The sequence below is a fragment of the Acomys minous genome (genome assembly GCF_964271855.1).
Source record: "Acomys minous genome assembly, chromosome: 13".
In the NCBI taxonomy this organism is placed as follows: domain Eukaryota; kingdom Metazoa; phylum Chordata; class Mammalia; order Rodentia; family Muridae; genus Acomys; species Acomys minous.
The window spans coordinates 68,775,399-68,792,182 of NC_140495.1; the positions used below are offsets into that span (position 1 = coordinate 68,775,399).

General features: G+C 38.7%; 1 protein-coding gene across 7 annotated transcripts in view; it reads right to left on the reverse strand.

Annotated features, from left to right (window-relative positions):
• The window catches only part of PKHD1 (PKHD1 ciliary IPT domain containing fibrocystin/polyductin), a 443,479-nt gene that overhangs the window by 153,001 nt on the left and 273,694 nt on the right, over positions 1-16,784 (reverse strand). For all 7 annotated transcript variants that reach the window (XM_084755074.1, XM_084755077.1, XM_084755075.1 and 4 more), the window contains one exon: positions 6,340-6,477. In XM_084755074.1, the coding sequence (XP_084611200.1) occupies positions 6,340-6,477 (138 nt within the window). The remainder of the gene's footprint in view (positions 1-6,339; positions 6,478-16,784) is intronic.

Below are 16,784 nucleotides of genomic sequence, written 5' to 3' on the forward strand. Positions count from 1 at the left end.
AGACTTCCTACACATAAGAGGATAGGAACTTTGGAAAGGCATATGTGAGAGGGAATCACAGGGAGAGAAACAAGGGTCAACTTGATTAAAATAAAGTAGACTCACGTCTGTAGAGTAAAATTATTTTTTCACATGAATTAATTAATATTTAAATGTGAATTTATTTAATATGTAATTTACTTAATATATTAAATTATTAAAGTACAATTAAATACTTATGTTAATTATTAAACAAAAATTATATATCTCCAAATTTATATTAAAGAAACTCATGACTTAAAAGCATAAGTTTGAGAATACTGATTTTTGAAATCTCTCACTATTAAAGATATTTAATAGATCAGAAGATTTTCCAAGTTTATCGGAGTTTTGATTAACAGTACATGAATAAAATTTAAAGACAATCAAATGCTTGTGAAAAAGCAGTAGCCATTCAAAAATAATATCTTCCTATGGCAAAACTCATCTTGAAACATGTGTTGTTTATTGTTAGCCTATTGGCCCTATCAAGATTCTCCAAGAACAAAAATAGAATTTCATGCTTCCTATGGTTATAAAACACAAAGTTTTAAGCATATTATTAGAAAGCACATATCTTCAATGTTACTTTGAAATTTTATTAGCCAACCATTACCTGGATTAGAAATCTGTCAGTGTGAAACTGGCTGATGGGTGGTCCACTCTAGCTCTCTTAAACTACATCTTTGTGGAAATATCTGTGGCACATTATGCGTTAAAAGTGTACTTGTTTGAAAGAAGACATTGGTATTTATCTTAACATCATAAATTATTTTTTACTTAATTTATTATTTTATATAAATGTGTGTTTTGCCTTCATGAACATGTGCGCATGAGCTGCATGTCTGGTGCCCACCAATGTCAGGTCCCCTGGATCTATAATTACAGAAGGTTGTGAACCACCACGTGGGTGCTGGGAATTGAACCTAGGTCCTCTGCAAGTTCAGCAAGTGCTTTTACCCACTAAGCCATCTCTCTAATCCCTGATATATTATTTTTAACAATAACACACATGGATCTCTGTTTGCTCAGTGGTTTTATGACTTTAGTCTGAAGGATGTCATCTATAGTTTTCTCAGGTTTGTTTACTTCTTGTTACTTAATCATCCAATGAGTCTTGCAGAAATGCCAGTTTGAAAGGAGAATATAGGTTTTCTTCCTTGGGCTTGAGAGCGCTCCAATCAAGGATGCAGTGAAGGAAGCCATACACCTATTACTCATTTCATGATAATCAAAGCCAGGTGCAAGTGATGACCTTAGGCTTCTGGCTATAACTGTGAGGCAGCACTGACAAATACCCATCAGGGCCCTGAAAATAAAATGTGACCAGTTTTAGGACAAAAGTCTAAGCTCTTCGTATAATTACTGAGCAACTAGGCAGTTCGTCACACGACTTAGCTGTGACAAGCCAGAATAACGGTGAATTACTCTGCCCCCAGCTCTCCAATGTGTGTAGTGTTCCTTGCTGATTTAGGGAGCCTACTAATTTTTAAATGTAATTATAATATGCATTACTCAATTTATCTGAATATAACAAATTATGGACATTTACGCAATATACCAATATTTCATATTACTTATGCAATAACAAGATACTTATATACTGTTTTTTAGTATTTTGATAACAATTTCAGTAAGTGTGCTACTTCTGGTTATCCACTACTAAAGACTTCCTACAAATTATTACAAAAAATTATTCATATGTAATGGGTTGAATATTTGTGTCTATAACATGCTACATCAGTGATAACTATGATAAAAGAAACACATGAATAAATAGGAGCAATTCTTCATCTAAAGAAAATACATAAATTAAAGGGATGGGTTCAAGCAGGTGCTCCTGTTCAAACAAACACAAATTAGTTAATGCACTCAACTAACTCATGTTTATTTTGAGATTATAGTGGCCATTTTAACTGGGCCAAGACAAATTATAAAAACTGAAATCAGAGCACCAGCTTTTTATTGTGTTTTCATACTTCCTCGATGCTTTTCTTATGGGAGATAAATGTATCGTGGCCATTTAAATGTTAACACTGTAATTCCTTCCTCAAAGACATAGACATTTGAGCATGATGTGTTCTACGAGGGAAGAAAAACCACTGAGATAAAGGATAGGCCTCAGTCTATTCATATATATATTTATTATCAGAAGCTGGCAATAACGAGTCTTACAACATACACTGAATTCTACCATTCAGTGAGGAAGATGCTTTAAAACGAATACATCATCTTAGTAAAGTGATACAGCAGAGACAAGAAGAGTGGTTAGGATAGATCAGAGATAAAATGCTGACTATGATCTATTAATCAAGAAAAGAAAAGGTTCCTAATGGAGACGGGGTTGCCAGAAGCTGGGGAGGGAGGGCTAAAGATAACTGCAACAGCCACTGGTCACGGCTTTGCTCTTTACCAAATGCAATATTTTGAAACAAGCAAGTAAAATCTGCCAATCTCGGGTTCCTCATGAAGCCTGTGTAGGGATGATTCATCCGCTGTGATGGTTCATCACAATCGCAGAGACTCCCAACTTCACCGTTATTTTGAGAGAATGTTCTAGAAATTGAACAACGAAATTCTAGAGTAGAATTAGAGATTTAACTTATCGTCTTCTGTACTCCATCGGCTGCCCTTCCACCTACCAGCGGCCGACACGGATACACCTTCCTGCCTCAAGGTTTTGCATGAGCCTTTCAAGGCTGAGATGGTCTTGCCCAAGCTTTGTAGGTCTAGATCCTTCTGTTCTCTTTGGTCCGAGGTTCCGCAGTTCTTCAGGACAGTCCTTACTAACCACCGGACCTCTGATGGCCAACAGCCAACCTGGACGTCTCCAAATTACTTCCTTCATTTCCTTCAGAAAGTGTGTTGTCATCTAAACATATCGTTTCTGTTTATCTCGTTGTTTTCCCAAGCAAACAAATGAAAAAACACAAGAGAATCCTCTCTATCCTTGTCCCTGAGATTCAAATCCCAACCCAATGTTTGGCATTGAACTGATCAATCAATAAAAGAAAACCATATAAAAGGGAATAGAGAGGAAAGAGGAAACAATAATGTATAAATGGAACTGGAAAATCATCACAACAGAGCAATTATTTCCTTCTTAAGTTTTACTTATTTGTTTCATTTCTTCACCCTGGAATGCTGTTCCTGAAAGTAATTCTATATACTTCTCAAGTTATACAGCTATTAACTTCTAGTCTGTTGTATCCTAAATGAAACTTGAGAACATGTTGAAGCAGGGCCTGCCCCACATGACATGAAGCTTCATAAACTAAGTTCAGCTCAATTCCCAGGATCCACATGGTGAAAGGAGAGAACCAACTTCTACAAGTTGTTCATAGACCTCCATAAGTGCACTGCAGCATGCACAAAACCAGGACTTCTCTCCTCTCTCTCTCTCTCTCTCTCTCTCTCTCTCTCTCTCTCTCTCTCTCTCTCTCTCTCTCCTCTCTCTCTCTTCTCTCTCTCTTCTCTCTCTCTCTCTCTCCTCTCTCTCTCTCTCCTCTCTCTCTCTCTCTCTCTCTCTCTCCCTTTCTCCCTCCTTCCCTCCCTCCGTCCTCCTCTCCTCCCTCTCCTTCTCTCTTACACACACACACACACATACACACATATATATTAATAACAAGCTTATAAAGGAAAAACCAAAACCTAAGTTGTTAAAGAATAGATCAAAGATGTTGAGCTTATTAAAAATTTATCATCTCTTGGGCTGGAGAGATGGCTCAGTGGTTTAGAGTGCCACCTGCTCTTCCAGAGGTCCTGAGTTCAGTTCCCACATGGTGGCTCAAAACCATCTACAATGTGATCTGCTGCTCTCTTCCGCAGATAAAGCACTCATATACAATAAATAAATAAATATTTAAAAAAATAAAATAAAATATATCATCTCTTAAGATATATATGCTGGCTACACTGACAGCATTGCAGTTAAGAATGCAAACAGCTCCTACAGGGGACCTGAATTAGATTCCCAACGCTCATATCAGATGGCTCACAACTGCCTGTAACTCCAGCTCTAGCATAGGGCAGGAAGTTTCTTGCCCTCTTCTGGATTCCACAATACCTATGCAAAGACACATATTCACATACATAATTAAAATTAAATATTTTCAAATAAATATATAGTGGGGATTTTGTTATTGTTGTTGTTACAAAGGCAGAGTAAAATTTTCTGCTCATGCTCCATTTATCAGCCACAACAACAACAACAATAATTAATAATAAAAATAAATTAATAGAGCATAGTAGCCAATTATCCTTATCGGCTATGCTTTCTGGTTGTGTGCATGTTCTAGTAAGACAAGCGCTGAGCAAATAATGTAACTGCCTCTGGCATTCATGGCACAACTTTGATCTCAAATTTACTTCCAATTCTAACATTCTACGATTCGGAAGTCAGATGATCGCTTTTGCCAGCATCTATTACCTCAAAATCTTAGCCACCAAGAACTAGACTCCCAAACTGCTAGGCTCTGGATGAAATGGCATCATAGAGAAGATACGCTCTGGCAGTGTGCTGTGCCAATGTCCACATCTATTAAGTTTGTTTGCTAACTAGACATATTATCTCTCTCGTGTTGGGATTTCTGTAGGTGTGGACAGATGGGTTGAAAGTCTTCCTTCAGGCATAACACTCATAGCATTGGGCAGATGGGTTCCAATAAGCAACCTTTAGGCCGGGAACACATGGATGGAAAGGAAAAAAAAAACATACACCATTATCTAGTCATGGGTAAAAAACCAAGTTAGGAATTGACATAATTTTAAATTATCTGAAATATCTAAAGCAAAACTGGAGAGTGGCATGGTGTCACTTGCTCTCAATGGTACAGATTTCAGTCTACAAGTTATGTTATTGGTGACCCCAAGTGCTTAAAAAGAACAGCTCTAGTCAAGAGAGGATGGCTTCAGATAGTCTTTTACTGACACAAGCAGGGCCTATCTTATCAAAGGTCTCCATCTGTGATTAGATGAGGATTTTATTAGAATGCTAAGGGACAATGGTATTAACCAAAAATTAAAATATAAGAATGCAAAGTTATTGTCCAGAGGAAAAAGATGGGTGAAGATAATCTAAAGACGAAATGGCTGAAAAGGCAGAATGTTTAGGTGGCTCGATACCCAGGTAAAACCAAAGAAGCCTATGCAAGTGTACAGCCTAAGCCAACTATGCTGAGACGCTTCTGCTGATGTCTCCATTCCTGAGCGGCCATCTCTGATCTATGCAATGCCCCGGGTGGTGCTGGCCTATCAACACAGAACTGTTGAGTTCTCTCTGACTTCCAACCCTGGTGTGAAGAGACAGGTTAGAGAATTTATTCCTGTAAGGCACACTCATGAGCCAGTTGAGTCCCAGCCACGTAAACATTCCCACGTGTCTGATAACCATCTCCACACTTACAAGTCTGGACTCCAGGAACACCCCATTCTCTCCACCTTTTACAGCAAAGAATAGGAAGAAGAATATCTGGCTTTACTGGCCCTACCGTGTGCACCATTCCAAACTTGTAATTGTGTAAGTAGCTCACTTATTCACATCTCAAAAAAAAAAAAAAAGTCCATCTTGGTAGCCTTCCTATTCTTTCTCTGAGTGCTACCAGGCCTCCCCACCAGGGGGAAGTGGTCAAATGTGCGGCACCAGAGTTCATGCCAGAGTCAGTTCCTGCTCTCCTCACAACTGTGGATAATGCTCTGTCTCTTGGCTAGATCTGAGTAGGGGTTCAATAGGAGGTCCCCTTCTGTCACAGACCTAGGGGAGGGAAATAGGGTGAAAGAGGGAGGGAGGGAGGGAGGAGCAGGATGAAGCATGCAAGGGGATAACAATTGAGATGTAATCTGAATAAATTGATTTTAAAAATGTCCAAATCATGTTATTGATTTGTATATAAATACCCTGATAAAGTGACATAAGGTGTCTTTTTTCAAAAATCCAACATAAGATAATGTGAGTAGCTGACTCTAATTATTTAGACATCTCATTGTACAAGTAACAAATAGCAAAATGGAAGTCCCCTGGGACTTTCTGCTTAAGGTCAAACAGCCAGTGTGAGAGTACAGTGAGTCTGGCCCCATGCTATCTGACTTAGAGTTCCTCTAGGGCAACAAAAGAGGATTGACAATACAGAGTAAGTGAGAAGGAAGAATCAGAAGTCACCACTCTCCACATTTAAACATGTACATGGAAACACACTGCTAGTCTTATGCCTCCTCAGCCTATGTCAGGCAGCCAATTAATGCTACCTTGCATTCCCCATAACATCTTCCCCCAGAACTTGACTGTCATTGCATTCCCATCTCAATCCCCATGCATTTACTCACCTACTTTCAGCTCCCCTCCTGCAATGAGTAAGCACGCCACACTCAGAACATTGCTTCTGTCCACTGGGAACTCCAAGGTCCCCATCACGTAGAGGCCTCTAAGCGGTGGGAGATGGGTATCCACAAGTACAGATCTGTCTGCAGGAAACAAAACAGCAGCTCAGCTCTGCACCTGAAACAAGGTCCCCTTCCTCTCCTCCAGGGATGGTTCAGGCTTCTAGCAACTCAGGAGCTGTTGTCACCTGGGTCAGGCCTGGAGCAGTCATCAGAACACTCTGTGTGCGGCATCCTTATTAATAAATAGGAAAGAAAGTCAGCCATGCCTAGTAGATTCTGTCACTCCTTAACACAACAAAATTTTATGGCCAAAAAGTCTTGCTTATGTCCTCAAACACCACTCCCAATAAATGTAGTATGAATTTAGTATGTGCAAACATGAGCTCCCTATGCTTTGTACCTGTGTCCTCACTTTTGACTCTAGTTTCAGGGCATAGAGAAGAGGAGATAAGACACTAGCCTTGGAAAGATAAACAATTTAGTTCTGAATCCCAGCTCTGCTAATCTGCTAGATGAGAGAGCAATTTAATCCTTCTGTGCCTTGATTATCTTGTCTGTGAAAGAAGAAGAATAAAAATAGTATCTGCTTTCTCATAGGACTTTTGTGGGCATTAAATCAGTTAGTAGACTGAGGTGCCTACACAACATGGCAAGCCACACGTAACTCCATAATCTCCACAATGCGATACAAAGTACCCAATGTGTGCTTAGTAAGAGCATCTCTCAATGTACAGATGTCCAATTGCCTAGCATGCTTAGAGAGCTCATGAGTGGCTTCAAACCACTATTTCTCCTCCCTTCACCCCTCTCATAAAAGCCTTTTCTGTATAATTTTAAAAGAAATAATCATGAGGGGTATTTTTGCCTGAACTTAACAATAAAGTATTATATGAATAAAACATTTTCACTTAAAACATTAAATATTTCATCTATGCGGAAGTATTAAGTGTTTCCCCACTTCAAAATGAATTAAGATGTCAAATAGATGTTTCTGCTTAAATTTCAAGTATCGTGATCACCAACAAGTACACAGACTTTTTAAAAAGGAAGTTCTCTTGCTAAGACCTGGAAACAACGGACTCTGCCATCCTTAAGGACCTGACCAGGCAAATTAACTTGTCATGAGTTGGCTTGCTAGCACTCACATGTTTCTTTAGTTAGAAGACCAGCCATGCCCTCCTGTGGCAAAGACTACAAGGCTGCAAGCCAACTGGTTCCTTCTTCTTCCTGGGCTTACAGTTTTAGACTGCAGTCTCTAGCTATCTTTTCAGTTAAATGAAGCCCTATGACTAAGCTGTAGCCAATAACATGGCAGGCATGTTTCCAGCATAACACCTTCAGTCCAGCCCATACCCTCTGGACATTCTCTCCCTCCTCAGTTCTCTCAGCTGAACACTATTAGTGGATCTCAAAGTACCGCCATGGCCCTGCATCATCAGTACCACCCACTCCAAGAGGAACATGGAGGAGCTGGGTGTTAGCTGACAGCAAAGCACTCATCACTTCCTCCTTAGAGTTCTCCACCACTACTGCCTCTGGAGGAACACCACCATCTCTTTCATACTTCTAAGATGTTGTTCACATATTTAAGTCAGAACACTAATATGTATTGTTTAAGTTACATACACACATTACTGCATATTAGAAAATCATTGTCCCCCTATTTTTGGAGGAAGACAGTAACCATTTCTAAAAGAAAAGGATTGCACTTATTCTGATGTTGAAAAGAAAGACATTCAACAAGTGTTTCCAGCTCTGGAGAGTTTAGTCCGTACACACCTCCAATTCAAGAGTCCTTTGCATTACTAACACATGTAAGACAACTGACTAAACAGATAATGGCATAGACCTTAGCCTCATCTCTGGCACTTTTCAAAACACTTTTCAAAGAAAGAGTGCAATACCAAGAGAATATTATCATTTTATATATCTAATGGTTTCACACTTTTGAACTAAAAAGTTATTTAAAACAAAGACCTTGAAAAATTAAAGTTTTCTGCAAATGGTCTTTGTGTATGCCAAATTATAATCACTGTTTGCATATAGAAATTGATTATACAAAACAATCAATTCAGTTAAACAAATGTTTCTTTCATGCAGAGAATTACACAGAACACACACACACACACACACACACACACACACACACACACACAGGGACACACCATGCAGGGACACACACACAGGGACACTAGACTCTTTGAAGGTAATTCCTATGTAAAAATATGACAAATACATAGGATTTGAGGTTTCCTTTTATAACATGTCCTACCTAATCCAAATATCCTAACCAATTTCCTAGAAATCACGAAGATTAATTGCATGGGGCCAGTTGATGACTTCTTCCCTCCTTGTGTTTATTTTATCAGGATCTGAAACAAAATCTAATGTAGCTTAGGTCTTCATAATAATACCAAGTAGCGCACACACATATACAAGCCAGCGGTGGCCAGAGGGAAAAGATGGACTGGAAACAGGAGAAGTACTGCTGTCATTTCTTTGGGTATTATATTTTACAAGAAGTTGGAAATGAAAGATGAGTAGGTGAGAGGTGTTTCTTACAATTACATGGTACAGATATACTAATAAAATAAGACTATAGACTTGAAGTAATACTATACTTTAATTATAGGGATGTTGGTCTGTTTCCTTAGTCCCAGCTACTTCTGACTAGAAAATGTATTAATATACCTATTCTACTAAAATGAAATAACATTTCCTGTTGAAGGAGTTCTCTTTGTATCACAGTTGTAGAGGTGACAGTGACATGAACAATGAAATGCACAATTCATGCTGAAATTGTCTCCAGAGCAGAAAAGCTGTCAGGTCAAACTGTCCTCAGATACAGGGAAAGCTTGTACCTTTTTATCAAGGTATGAATTTGAACCAATATGCCACATTCTCTACAAATAGCATGATTTCTGTGAAATTACTCAAGGCATTTCTAGTAGTCATTCATAAAAGCCAATCAACCCATTTAATAAATGTACATGATGGATCCCCTCTATCTTAACTGCCTCCCAATGCTTTCTACCTAGTCCTGGTTGGATGCAGCTCTTCCATCCTAGTCTGTCAATGACCAATCTATCCTACTTGAGAGAGTGAACACTGGCATATGGAGGGAACCATCTGGAATTTCCGTTGCTCAATGGGAGGCTGATGGGGGAGCTGATCTGGAAAGAGCCTCCAAAAAGAAATAATGAGTTCCAGATGTAATTAAAGACTGCCTCCCCCCCCCAAAGGGGCTCAGGACCAACCATGGTGTGGTGTCTCTGGGTACCGAATCACACTCTTTTACCACTTGTTCATCCATCAAGTGCTAAGCACCCGCTGCCGTTATTCTAGTGTCTCTTGCCAACCAATTCTTTTTTAATTTGATTTCTGAACATGTTCTATTTTGACAATCAGAAATATAAAGCTTTAAAAGAATTCTCTGGAAACTTAACCCTAGGGAGCATTTTTAGAATCTTCCGGTGCATCCAACGTTAAGAATAATGAAAACAAAGTAGATCCAGTTTTGTACAAATACTTCATCATTCTTAAGAAAAGGAAACTGGAGATCTGACCGAATTATAAAGACAGATGTCTATCAGAGGACTAGGACTTCTTCCTATACCAAGAGTCAGTTGACTAATATGATTAGAAAATATTCCATATAACTTCAATGCTAGATTTAACTCAGTTTTCCCCAGGAAAAAAATGCAAGAATCGAGGTCACTACTGGGTTCCAAGTGTCTGACAGTTGTCTATCTCCTGAAGAAATGAGATTAAGGGCAAAGGGCACAAATCTTGGGAACAATGATGAGGCTACATGCCCAAAGATGATTTAGGGGAGAGAGAGCCACTGTGTGTATGGTAGGCACTGTATCAGATCCTATAACTTAGATGGAGAGAGCATTTTGCATTAAAACTCTCCATTGTCAGTCAGGGAAACAGCCTGCACCAACAGTGGACAGAAATGAGGTTTCTGAGGGAGAGCAAGACCATGCAGGGCACATCAGGACACACATGGACCTTCTGTTTGAAGGCTCTCGTTTTCCTGAACCTTCCATAAGTAATGGGTTTGTTTCTGCATCCAGAATAAACTGCAGTATTTTCCTATGAATACATGAATCAAGTGAAAAGCAAATTTTAATGTTATTGGATCTCTAGTAAATGAACTTCCCTTTAAAAAAAAAAAGAGGAGAGTATTTTTAGCTCAGAGTTAAAAGTTAACACGCTATAGCTACTGCTGGCACTTCCCATCTTTTGTGGCTGTGTTTAACTTTAAGGAATATACTATCATAATTTATAAATATAGCCAAGAACAATACTCCAAAAACAGTGGACGCTTCCACACATGAATGGCTCACAGGGATGAAAGGTTAACATGACTGAAAATTAGTATCGAGGAGACACATTACTGAAACAATGCCACTGGCTTCTCTAGGGAAACCTCCCACTTAGAAGAACTGAGCAGGATTCTGTTTAACAGCAAGGATCCATTTTTCCTGTAACAGCACTCTCTGTTCGATGAGCTGCAAGCTTTAGTGCTTGCTTTTTTTTTTTTTTCCTTCAAATCCACACAGGTGGTTTCTTTATTCTACCCTGACTATCATCTTTTTTTCAAACTGGTCTCAAAAATAGGCAAAAGAAGCAATTTGCAAAGGGCCTAGAGGCACAATTCAAGAAACAAAGGCAGGTTCCTCACACCTGACAGAAGGCTATCTGCCACCCTGGTATGTGGGTGTGCGCGCGTGTGTGTGTTTGTGTGTGGGGGGCGGGAGGGAGAGAGAGTGAGAGAGAGAGAGAGAGAGAGAGAGAGAGAGAGAGAGAGAGAGAGAGAGAAGAGGTAGAGAGAGAGACAGACAGACAACGAGGAGGGAGATTAGAAAGCAGGCGTTAATAGAGCTCCAAATTTTAACTACATACTACATTCCCAGCCCAGCCCCACACAGGCTCTGAATGTCTTTTCCAGCCCAATACAGACATGCATAATTCCCACAGCAGAATCAACACTTTAAATTATGATATTTTAATTGATCAATAAAATGTTTAACATACAGTGTTTGTCTCTTCCTCTAGTCTATACCATCTGTTCTACCAAAAAAAAAATATTGCGAATCTGTGTAACAGGGAGGTTTTTAAGTAAAATTACCAACAATATCAGATCAATCCTCTGAACTCCAAATTCTAAAAGGAATATGCCAGAAAGAGCTGCTGTTTTTATAATAATGAAAGTAAAGCCTTTTCTCTTCTATCTGGCTCTGCTGCTTTGATCCATGGATGGCACCGTGCTACTTTGCTGATTTTATGTCGACGTGACATGAGCTGGAGACATTTTCGAAGAAGGAACCTCAACTGAGTAAACGCTCCCACAGGATTTGTCTGTGATGCATTTTCTTGGTTGTTGATTGATGTAGGGGGGCTCAGCTCACATGGGTAGGTGGTGTCACCGCTGGGATGGTGGTCCTGGGTGCTATAATAAGAAAGCAGGCTAAGCAAACCATGAGGACCAAGCCGGTAATCAGTATTCCTCTGTGACCTCTTCCTCTGTGACCTCTGCCTCAGTTTCTGCTGTGCGTTCCTGCCTTGATAGACTACAAGCTACAAGATGAAATAAGCCCTTTTCTTCCCAGGTTACTTTTGGTCCTGGTGTTTTTATCACAGCAACTGGAGCCCTATCTGACACAGCTACTGTCCTCCTGAAATCCTCAAATACTTCAGACAGGCTGATTAAAGTTGCAATTTCAAACATAGATCATGGTCCTCTGCCTGCACCAATAGCCCAAGTACAATAAAAAAAAAAGGGGGGGGGAGGAAGCAAACTTTTAAGTACTAAGAATAATTATGCATTTTGATAAATTTGAGGTTAGGTGTTAAGATTTGGTGACATAATTCTTATACCTCAGCTCAGCAAGAATGAATGCAGACTGACACGAGGACTAGGATAATTCTCTCCAATAGTAATAGCGCGTAGGGAAACGCAAACATATTGTATGGGAAGGAGAGAGCTGGTACCACTCACATGGCCCAATTAATATCTTTTTACATGCCTCAGTTTGTTAAAACCAGACTAGGCATCAAACATATTCCTATGTGGGTTTTGTTTTGATTTGTTTTCCTGAGAAAAACAATAAGAACAAGCTTTAATGTTCACAGTTTAACCCTGAAGGAAAAAAAATGTTGAATGCCACAAAAATTATTTGCTCCTGAATGAAATTCTTTAGGCAAAGGTCTGTACAGCAGACATTTTATTCAGTGAGTTTATTTCCCCATGAGCTTCTCATTGGAAACAAAGTCCCATTTTAGTTTCCACTTCAAACAGAGAGGGCAATATATTCAGAAATTTATAAGCTCCTTCATTTTTCTTCACTACTGTGGATTATTTAGTCTCAAGATTTTAATGTGTTTTTCTAACTAGAAGAAAATCCCAAAACATTTCTATATTCCTTAAAGATATTAACATTTGTATTCTATTTTGTTCTTAAATTTTATGCACACTTTTCTGTAAATATAGATTTATTGCTTGAGTAGGCTTAAAATATCATCCTAACAAATACTAACTCATATATTTTCAACATGCTATCTCAAATAATACATTTGCAAAGCCGTCCAATTATATGTAATAATACTAAATTTATAAAATTATTTTATTATATAAAAATCTGCAAATAATTTCTATGGTGACTGTTATTGTTCTGAATATTTCTATATATTTAGCATGTCCCAGAGCCTTTAAGTTCTGTGACTATCTGTGGATTTCAGTAAGTTGTGGGAATCTGATTTAAAATTTTTGCATGGATTTTCAAAACATATTCCTTTCTTTTAAAATTCAAATGTTTTCTCAGTGATTATGAGGTTCTCTGGAATCTCTATTCATACTTCCAAGGATCTTGACAAGAATATTCAGACTCTACAACCTCAGCCAAACTCCTAATACTCTAAGGTATGTCTATATGACTTACACAGATGCTGAATTTTCCATTTGTAAAAATCCCTCTTTTTAATCAGGGCACATGGTATTCTCCAAGACGGGAATATGAAATATGGCATTATCCTTAATGAATAAACTGGCTCACGTGCCTGTTCATTAATTTCGTAATACTGTCAAATCTTAAACAATGACAGATGCTGCTCAAATGTTCACATTTCATGAAGAGAAGTATCTTTTTTTGCTTATTTTTGAGATGGGATCTGATTTTGTAGCCCAGTCTGGCCTTGCATGTCATCCTTCCCTCTCTACCTCTTGAATACTGGGACTATGGGTACGTAGCTGACTTGAGAAGAAATAAGTTTAATAAAACTAATCAGGTGATTTTTGCTGAAAGGAAAAAAATCAGACTTGAAGGTTTTTTAGTATTTGCCTCTGACGAAGTCATCAGACTAATCATGACAATAAACATTGCAAAGTCCTATTGCAAGGCAAAGAAAATAGAAATAGTTCTGCAGCTCCAGTCATTTCTCAAATGTGTCTGCATTTTGTCCCTACAGGCTCTGTTCTCTGGCAAAGACTACATAAAGAAGGACATCATAAGAGTTATGATAAATATTATGAGAAGTAACACATGTGAAAGCATCCAGTTGATGGTATGGACAAGTGCTTCGTTACTATCACCTCTTTCACAGGGCATTGGCAGCTCTACAGAGCAGTGGTGAGCTCATAGTGTGCATGAAGGCAAACCAGTGACGGGTTTCCTGCAGGCAGAGAAATCCAATGCCTGACTTGTAACTTGAAAATATGACTGTGTCTACAGAGCAGAAGGTCAGGTGCAGAGGGCAAGAATGTAGGAGTGTGGCATTTGAGAATCAACATAGCACTGCACTCAGAACACGGCAGTGCATATGCTACTGTTTGCTCTGACATGTTCTTTGTTTGTTTGTTTGTTTGTTTGTTTGTTTTAAAATATATTATATTAATTTATTCATATTACATCTCAATTGTTATCCCATCCCTTGTATCCTCCCATTCCTCCCTCCCTCCCATTTTTCCCTTACTCCTCTCCTCTATGACTGTGACTGAGGGGGACCTTCTTGATCTCCTATGAGCATATACAGGGGGAGGAGGTCCCCCTCTGACATGTTCTTGATGCATCAACTCATCTTTGCTACCCAGATATTCCTGAATGTTACCAAGATATATACCTTTAGAATTATTGATGGAAGGTTACGCTTGTTGTTAAAATAAGGCAGCTGGAGGGAAGACAAGCAAGTTGCAGTTTGTTGAGGGTTTGGTGTCAGAGCTCTGGAAGTCACCCCAGGAGAGATTTCAGGTTGAGTGGGTAGGAGAAGAAAATATTTCATGGTTTCTATTGACATAGCCAGCAGCTGGTGGCTTTGCACCTTGTAAATTCATTTTCTTGGAAATCACCAAGGGCAAAGAGACAGTGAAGAGAAGAATCAAGTTTTAGAACTGGATGAGAAATCCAGGAAACTTTTTAATCATGAAAATGTGTGTGTGTGTGTGTGTGTGTGTGTGTGTGTGTGTGTGTGTGTGTGTGTGTACTAATAGAAGGTACCATTTAGGGGGAGGAGCAGAAGATATGGTTGGAATTGAAAAGAGAGAACTCATGGAATGAGGAAGTTGAAAAGAAAGAGCATAGGAGAGAGGGAGAGAGAAGAAGAAGAAGAAGAAGAAGAAGAAGAGAGAGAGAGAGAGAGAGAGAGAGAGAGAGAGATGGCTTTCTCTATTACAGCAGGGAGAGTAGAGGAAGAGGAGGGCACTGTAAGCCTTGTGCATTTATCCCCTTCCAGGAAGAGCCTGCAAACAGAAATCACAGAATAAAGCATGTGCGACTGACACTTAGACAAAGGCAGCTTAAGTTCACCTCAAATCGTGCCACTTATAAGTTAGACTGGACCTGTCAGCAGCGAATTAAGAATGACTTCTAAAAAAAAAAACTTCTTTGTGTGAGGTAAGTCTGTAAACTGGATATTTGACTTTACATACTTAGTAAGAGCTGGCACACATGAATCAATAACTGCTGCGTAAGAGCAAAATGTAGATATTAGTGTATGCATGCTCACACATCAATATGCAAACCAAGAACATTTCACACATGGAATCCTTTTAGACATCCACTCTCAAACACAGAATGTACACGATGTAACATGGGTGAACCCTGAAAACTTTATGTAAAGTGAAAGAAGTTATTACCTTATCTCATCTTTATGCAATGTGTAGAACAGGCCAAAGAAGGTTGTTGTGGAGGAAGTGGTAGTTGCCTGCGGCTAGGAAAGATGGGGTAGTAAGGAGTTATGGATAATAAGTGAGGGGGTTTTCTACACAATAATGAAGTATCCTAAAATTGACTGTGAGGTCGGTTAACTGATTCTGCAAATACACTAAAAAAATATGAATTGAAAGTCTTAAATGTGTGAACTGTGTGGAGTACAAATTCAACTCTATTAAATCTCTTTAAAAACGGATGTATTTTATGTAGTAATATGGAATGATCTTAAAATTTATCTTTTTAAGCAAGGGTAACGGTTTGAAATGTGTTATCTATGAAAATGTAGCCTTAATTTTTACTCACAAGGTTATTTTTAATTCACTGGTATAGGATTTTATATATAGATGCAAAGTAAGTTTAATTTTAGATACATTGGTATAGAATTCAAATGTAAGATTATTCTTTACACACTATATATATACTCTAATATGCACTATTGTACCTATACTCAATTATAATGCAAGGTTTACTTCCAATATTTTGAAAGTGCTATTGCAGGTTGTTTAGGTTAAGTAAATCACAGTTAATGGATAGTTGACCAACTCATGGTCATATCAATTACTAGTCTATTTTTATCAAAAGAATATATATCCTAGGTGTAACAGATAAATATGCTTCTTTAGAAACATGAGGTGAAATAGTTAGATAAGGTCTTCAAAAACCTCAGAGACATACAGAATATGGCATTTAAAGATGTTTTTATTACTTTAAAGATTCACTGACAATGAGACAGGTTAACTCCTGGCAACACCCAACCTACCTCAAAGAGGATGATGAACACCAAAAAACCTCCTTATAGAGTTGGCTTCAAATATGGCAAACCAGCCACAGGGCAAAATGTCCTCGTTTCTGCCACAGACAGAATTCTGCCTAAAAATCCGCAAGCTTGGATGCTGGCAGAGTTCACTGCCAAATTGGCTAGATAGGTAAGTAAGTCTTCAATAGTTCCTGCCTCACAAATATGTCTGTCACATATATTGGGCCAGAAAGCTGAAGATGATGCTCCAACATTATAAAAATATTTGGGTGACTGTTCAGGCAGCAAACTGTCTCTGTCATCTTCTCATTTGGGATGCTGCTAACCTGCACTCCCTATATACTCAGGTAATTAATTGTATTCCTTCCCAAATCTCTGATGGGGTTGAAGACCAGACAGTTCAGTTTTCCAATTAAGCT